Source organism: Poecilia formosa, unplaced genomic scaffold (genome assembly GCF_000485575.1).
Source record: "Poecilia formosa unplaced genomic scaffold, Poecilia_formosa-5.1.2 Scaffold2, whole genome shotgun sequence".
NCBI classification, from domain to species: domain Eukaryota; kingdom Metazoa; phylum Chordata; class Actinopteri; order Cyprinodontiformes; family Poeciliidae; genus Poecilia; species Poecilia formosa.
Genome location: NW_006799941.1, coordinates 546,607 through 553,918, shown reverse-complemented (window position 1 = coordinate 553,918; position 7,312 = coordinate 546,607). Strand labels below are relative to the sequence as shown.

The window sequence follows — 7,312 nt, the reverse complement described above, 5'->3', positions numbered from 1 at the left end:
AAAAATAAACTCTGTTGATGAAGCAATATTGAGTAAGTGTTTATTTAAGCAAAGGTCTTGAACTATAATGATACTCAGGTAATCAAATATTCAACATCTGTTAGTTGAATGACACAGAAAACTGAAGTATTTTTGATTTCTTGTTCATCAAAGGTCTTTTCTCCCATTTGCAGATTGAATTTGGTTAACCACTGACGAATGTTTATAATATAAAACTCTGAATAAATGGTTCTGACTGGTATTAAAAGTTCATCCCCTTCAAAAAATAAATGCTGGAGGTGTTAAAACTGAGGTGAGGCTTGGTGTTTTCTTTAAGTCAGCACTGAGATGGTGACACATCTCAGTGTTGACTCTTCAGACAAGTTTCACTGTGATTCACAGGATAGATTCAGCCTTACTGAGACCCCAACCTGCAGCTGTTTCTTGTCCAGGATCTTTCCCCTTTGCTTCCTCCCAGCTGTCAGCATGTCCACCGCCCTGGATAAGGAAACATGCTTTCAGATCGCTCAGCGTTGATACCGGGACAGAGTGAGCAGCAGCACCAACTGTCTGACTTGAGACGACTTTGTAATCCTTATTGTGACTCATTCAGAGTAAGAGTTTTGTGTTCAGGCCAAAACTGGATTAAGAAGTGACAAAGCTTCATTATACTTTACAATGAAACCATACTGTTGGAGGAGAGTCTGCATTCTTTAAGTCATTATACCTTTGTACACCCACACACATCCTGTGTGTTTTGGCATTAAACAAAACTAAAGAAGTAATTTAAAACCAGTAGCTACTCGTTTCTTCACTGTAAATGCAATTGGGTATCACCTCTGAGTATAATGCATTTAGCTAAAGTAAATCACTGCATGCTGATTAACTGATCAGTTTGAGAAGTTCAATTTGAGATTCTTCAATATATTCTATGTTATGTCATTTCTTTTCACTTCACACATTTTAGAGAGAAGCCATAATAAAGCGTATCCTCTATGAACAGGATGACGTATGTTCATACTTTGAACATGAGTATCAAATACTGAATTGACGTAATGTCTGACTTATTGACTGATTGACTTATTTTACCAGGGATAAAACCACACTACAGAGAAAAAGTTGAGGTCTTTTTAGCTTTGAGGCCTGACCGGCTTTTTTAGAGACGTTTGTAGTGAAAGGGTTTGTAATTGTGATTATTTGTGTGATACATAATTTAAGTTTAAAGACAATAAAGTTTCTCTGGTAATCTTTTGAATAAGACGTATGTAACTTTTCAATTTTTTTTATTACTAATTCCCAGAATTCCTTCTGATTGATTATTGCATTGTCATATACTCTTCTGAAATTGAAAATAGCAATTGCGACGTTTTCAGATTTAACTCTGTAGAGTCAGGTATTAGTTGTTTATTCCAATCAGTCAACAATCTGAATCTCAACTATATGAATGGTTCTTTCTACCAAAGCTGTTATTGTGCTGCCATCTAAAGGTTTATTTTACTCACTACAAATCTCACAATAAACCAATTGTTCCATTTTTTTTAGCATAAACTTACTTAATTTTATATCCAGTCTTTAAAGCTGGTTACATGTCTGTCCCTCTTATAACCCTTATAGAAGTGCCAGTTTCCAATGATTATGTCAAAAGACAGATGTTTGCTGGAAGAAAATATGGTTTTATAATTTTATCTCGAATAAATTCTAATATAACTTGAGACAGAACAGTCAAATAATAAATAACAAATATGTTTAGACTATTCAACATAAAACACATAAAGATCAAAACAAATTACATTCCATATTTTCTTCCAGTTGCCAAACTTATTTTTACATTATGTGTATATAATGACAGATTATACAGCAAATGCCTAAAACAGAAGACCATGTTTTCTCTATCTGATGTGCTCCTTGAGCTGCTTCTCCTTGGCAATAAAACGGATTTGATTAAAGCAGCTTGATATGTGCGTGTTTGCCTCTAAGCTGACCTAACTGTGTTTGAGTCATCTCCTCCTGCGTGCGATGACGTCTGCCAGACAGCCACTAATAACAGGGTTCGGGCTGCACAGAGATCATCGGAGTCACACATGTGGTTGAGAGAGAGCGTAGTCAATGCACCTGGTCCAGCACATGAAAGAGTTTCAGAAACATAACGTGCCTCGGACCTGGTGCATCATATCAGCCAGGTACGAGTTACTGCAGTTACATTTTTCTTCTGTTTGTAAGTTCATCTGCTCTGTTTCCGGAGAGTGTTAGTCATTCTTAATGTGTAAAAAGCTTTCAAATAAACTAAAGTCCTCATCCAGCTTTTTTTTGAGACAATTATGATCATTTTTAAACTTTCTCAGTAGGGCTTAAATGAGTTTATATTTCTGCCTACTTCATTTTCAAACAAATAATTATCAGAAAATGTATAATATGGTATTTAAATTGTGAATGTGAGTCATTTTGGATGCAGGTGAGCTGGTAAGGGGGATTTGGAACAGCTGTGGAGGAAAGCAAAACAGGGAGAGGGGAGAGAAAGTGAATAATCAGCACACAGGAATCTGAACTAAACACAAAGGAACATGATGACAAAGACATTTGAACAGGATCTCTTCTAGACTAGATTAGCTGGATTTATTGGTTGAATTCATCAAAGTCAGAACACAAATAATGTTTTTATTTGGATGGGATTATCAACTTTAATCGTATATGACAATGAAACATATAATTCCACTATGTCAAGCTCTGTGAACTGCTGAAAGAATGTGACAGGCGAAGAAGATCGAGGTTTGATTTCTGTGACAGATTTTAATTTTTCTCTGGCACTTCAAAGCTGTTATAACAAACAAACAAACAAACAGACACAATCCTGTATGCACATCAAAAGGACAGAAAAGTTAAGTTTGAAAGGAAAAATTGTAAGAAAAACACAAACAGGAGTGCCAAGACTTTTAAAAAGTGACCAAATGATGCATTTAAAGGTTAATCTATCAGAGAAGGAAGAATATTATTAGTCACTTTAACATGAGGACGGCACTTTTCCCTTAAACTGTTGAAAGTGATGCAAGATGTTACAAAAAGCCTTAATATGAAGATTTTGTTCCAGTTGTGATTGTTTATAAATGTCATGTCTCAACTGACCCTTAATATTTTAAATGTTAACAGTGTCAAAAAAAAAAAAACATATTTAAAGGACTTTTAATATTGTTCAAAGTGGCAGAAGAACTTTGGGTAACACTTTATTTGAAGGGGGTTGAATAAGACTGACATGACACTGTCATAAACATGACATAACACCTGTCATGAACATGAATAAGCCTTCATGAATATTTATGACTGTTGTCATAAAGCGTCATTCGGTAAATTATGACACTTTTAATACAAAGTTGACATTATTCAAAATGTCTTTGTTATGACAACTTGACATTAACCAAGAAATCATTACTGACATAAATTTGTTATAAAAGTATTACTGATTGCACTTTAAAAATCAGGTAATTTTATGTTATTAAAGGTAAAGTTTAAACAGTAATGATTTCTTGGTTAATGTCAAGTTGTCATAACAAAGACATTTTGAATAATGTCAACTTTGTATTAAAAGTGTCATAATTTACCAAATGACGCTTTATGACAACAGTCATAAATATTCATGAAGGCTTATTCATGTTCATGACAGGTGTTATGTCATGTTTATGACAGTGTCATGACAGTCTTATTCAACCCCCTTCAAATAAAGTGTTACCGAACTTTGCTTTGTTTTTTGTTTTTTTGTTTTGTACAGAAGATAGAAAAGTGATCAATTTTGGCACAAACACAGAAAAGTAACATAAAATACACCAACACTGCAAAAACACATTCACTTCATGATTGATTCAATACATTAAATAATTCAAGCAGCATTTGCTACTGCAAACCAAGCAAACTTAAAGGTGAATTAACACACTTTTTGAAACAAATAACTGCATCACAGTTGGCAAATATTCACAAATTAGCTTAAACAACAGCTCAAATGGTCATCATTATGCAGCATGTTGATATAGAAAAATCCAGGAATTTTCAGTCATTTTCTGCCTGTGTTGTAATACTTCTATAAAGACTCTCAGATTATAAATCAGTCTCTTTATAAGTTTGATATTGTTAAAACAAATTCTCCCTCCTCCAGGGTTATTTATTGGCTTTTTGCAGCATAACCAGGATTGATATCTTTTACCTGTTGCACTTGGAGAATTTCTTATTAACAAGTTGAAATTAGAGGAAAGTTAGGTGCAGGCAAGGAGTGAATTTTAACTTGAGTCTCCTCTTGCAGTTGTAAGGTTTCACATTCAATCTTTTAGCTGTTTAGCTGCTGTAGAAGGAAAAAAAAAATCCTAACCCAGACCAGTAAATAACACATTGGGCTTTAACATAAACATCTATGTTATAGTTTTGCATGGCAAAAAGTTCTTGCAGTGACACAAATGTTCAGCTTTTGTGATGAGGAGTCATCCTGTGAGCACGTGTAAACTTGTGAAAGTGTTGTAATTCTCTGATCAGTCTAATCAATAGCATGATTGCCACAGAAGAGGGGAAGATAAGTGCTTGAAACCATCGTCTTACTGTGTTACCAATTGTTACCGCCACCAAACAGCATATTCCTTCATTCCTCTGCCTTAAAATATTGCTACATATATGAATAATTGAAAGAAATGTTGTCTGAAACTGTAGTGTGAGAAGTGCACCAGTAATCAAGAAGACTTCACGACATCCATGAGTGTCCAAAAGCACCAGAACCATCTCCTCTTTGAAGGTTTGCTACAAAAATGTGCTGCCACCGGCGCAGATCTCATCAAACACCATCAGCAAGTGGGGGTAAGTGCATCTTCACACAGTAATACCTACTACTGCTACAAATTATTTGGGAAACTTGTAAAATCAACGAAAGCCACCACAATTACTGTAATGTGGAAGCATCTTGACGATCCATTCGTGCGGGGGCTTGCCATCCAGAGAAGTGGACTTTCTTCCAAACCTCCTGAAAGTACTGTCATGAATAAAGAGTGTTATTGAAATGTCCTCCATGTCTAATCCCTCCTGCAGCCCAGGCACATTTTGGTGATCTCTGTATTGTAAAGCATGATGGAGAACAAAGCCCACAAGGTAAATGGCTCGACAGCAAAAAGCCATCGAAGTGAAATAAAATCTAAGCACTAATTAGTCAAGAATACTTCATTAATAGTCATGACTTTGACCAAAATTAGACATCCAGCATGAGACAGAGAACTGAACAGCTACTCTGTGGACAGTCTTGAAACTTAAGAGCTTCTCAAGTTTTTAGCACATTAGAGAAACATGTTACAAAAGAAATGCTGAAGTCACAAAATGCATCCTTTGTGTCACTGCAAAAAATGAAAAAAAAAAAAGTCTGAATGTTTTTGGTGGTTGTTCTTATCTGTTTATGACATAAACTTGCTTGTTAAAAGGTACTGAAAAAAAATCCTACAGAAGTAATAATAAACCTTTTGGTGTCCAGAATTTCCTTTTAAATGTTTTAGAAATGTTTTTTTTCCCTTTGGTTTAAGTTGAATCATATTAATAGATCTGTAATCTGAATTTGAAATATTTATGTAAGCGTATAAACCACATAAACATGTGCTTCTCTTTCAAAACTCCATACATCATTAATTATTTTAGATCTACAGTGTTTATTTGAATGACTAATTGCAACCACAGCATTATAAAACTTTAAAATGTTTGTGCCCAATATCCACCTCAATCCTATTTTTTTTTTTAAATATATAAAACTTTCATCAAAAAGAGTTATGCTGTTGAGGAAAGGTATTGTCCCTTTTATGGATTTCTTCAGTATTTTCTGTGCCACTTCAAGACCTCACTGACTCGCCATAATGGATGTAAAAAAGATGTTTTCTTTCAGAAATTATGCAGCTTTAAACTCAATCTCACTCTGGAGCGGGATTATTAAAAAAAACAAACAAAAAAAACAACAAAATTAAAGCTTTTGTGTGGCCTAGTCAACATCCAAACTTAAATCCAATTGAGATGCTCCAGTGTAGTTGAATTAAAATATGTCTTAAATGAACAACAGGTTGAAGTTTCTCTACAGCGATGTAATAGACTCAAAGCTTTATAGCGGTTGTTGCTGCCAAGGCTGAATCTAACAGTAAATAGACTAAGGTGGCAATTGCTTTTCATATTTACTCATGTTATCTTTGTAAAATTTGATTAAAATAACAAAAATTTGAGGAAACTGGTTAAGGGGATGAACACTTTTTCCCCATCAGTGTTTACTGTTACACTTTCTTGGACATTTCCTTGAGTTTGAAGAATTTAGAGCCCAATCTAAGGCAACTAAGACAGTCAGCAGCTTTGGGCAATGTGAATTGAAAGAATAAAGAAAACTTCTAATACATCTCTGAGGCCAAAAGTACTTTAACACAACAACACAGAGCACAAACAAGAGCAATAAAATTACAATAAACACAATCAACATCTTTATCTGTCTTTAATATTTAAAGTCAAATATCATTGTGATGATTTCATTTTAAACTTAGCTTGTGTCAGCCTGTGCTGAGGCTCTAACTGCACAACTTTTGTTCTTTTTCTTTTCTTTTTTTTTACCAGTAAGACATCTGATTTAAGAAACTATTAGAAATGCATCAAGTCTCTCCGTATCTACAGTACATACACAAAATGACAAGTGCGACATTCTCAGTTCAAATTTCTAAAGTCCACGAGTGATTTCTCCTCAGTTCTGGAGCACAGCTCTTTGATCGCCGACCCTGTGAGCAGGGGACACAGTGCATTCAACAACAGCTGTTGTGTTACCTCCTCTGTCCCTTCTCTGCCTCCTGCTGAGTGACATCAGCCCAGCTGGGAATCACAAAGCTGAGACTTTGACGATGTTGGTACCAGCGGAGCTTGTTGTGGTCTGGATGCTGGGAGCCGCTGGGTGACCCAGAGGCGGCGGCGGCCTTCTCTGCGGTGGCCCGTGGAGGCCGTCAGCGTCAGGGGCCAAAGCGGGAGGCCTAGGGAGGCTGATGATGGCCGTAGTGATGCGGCCGCTTTTGCAGTTGACCCTTTTGCTCTCGTCAGTTCTCAGATTGAGGTTTGAGCGGCTTTTAGAGAAGAAAGAAAAAGAGACCATGAGTGGCTGTTCAAGAGTTCAGTTAGAAAATTAAAGTTAAAATTTTTGTTGAACTTTAAATGACATGTGTTTGATAAATAAACAAAAAAAAAATAATAATCTAAAAACTCACATAAACTTGGTATAGATACTAGTCATGGAATATATATGTAAAATTTTCAACTGCTTGTTGAATTTATCTCATCAAGTGGTTTTTCCATCCAAACTTAAAGT

At 35.4% G+C, this 7,312-nt stretch overlaps 1 protein-coding gene across 2 annotated transcripts in view; it reads right to left on the bottom strand.

Annotated features, from left to right (window-relative positions):
* Positions 1 to 3,714: 3,714 nt before the first annotated feature.
* LOC103135478 (potassium voltage-gated channel subfamily D member 3-like) overlaps positions 3,715 to 7,312 on the bottom strand; it is an 88,794-nt gene continuing 85,196 nt past the window's right edge. For both annotated transcript variants that reach the window (XM_016669828.1, XM_007548228.2), the window contains one exon: positions 3,715 to 7,070. In XM_016669828.1, the coding sequence (XP_016525314.1) occupies positions 6,833 to 7,070 (238 nt within the window). In that variant the 3' untranslated portion in view covers positions 3,715 to 6,832. The remainder of the gene's footprint in view (positions 7,071 to 7,312) is intronic.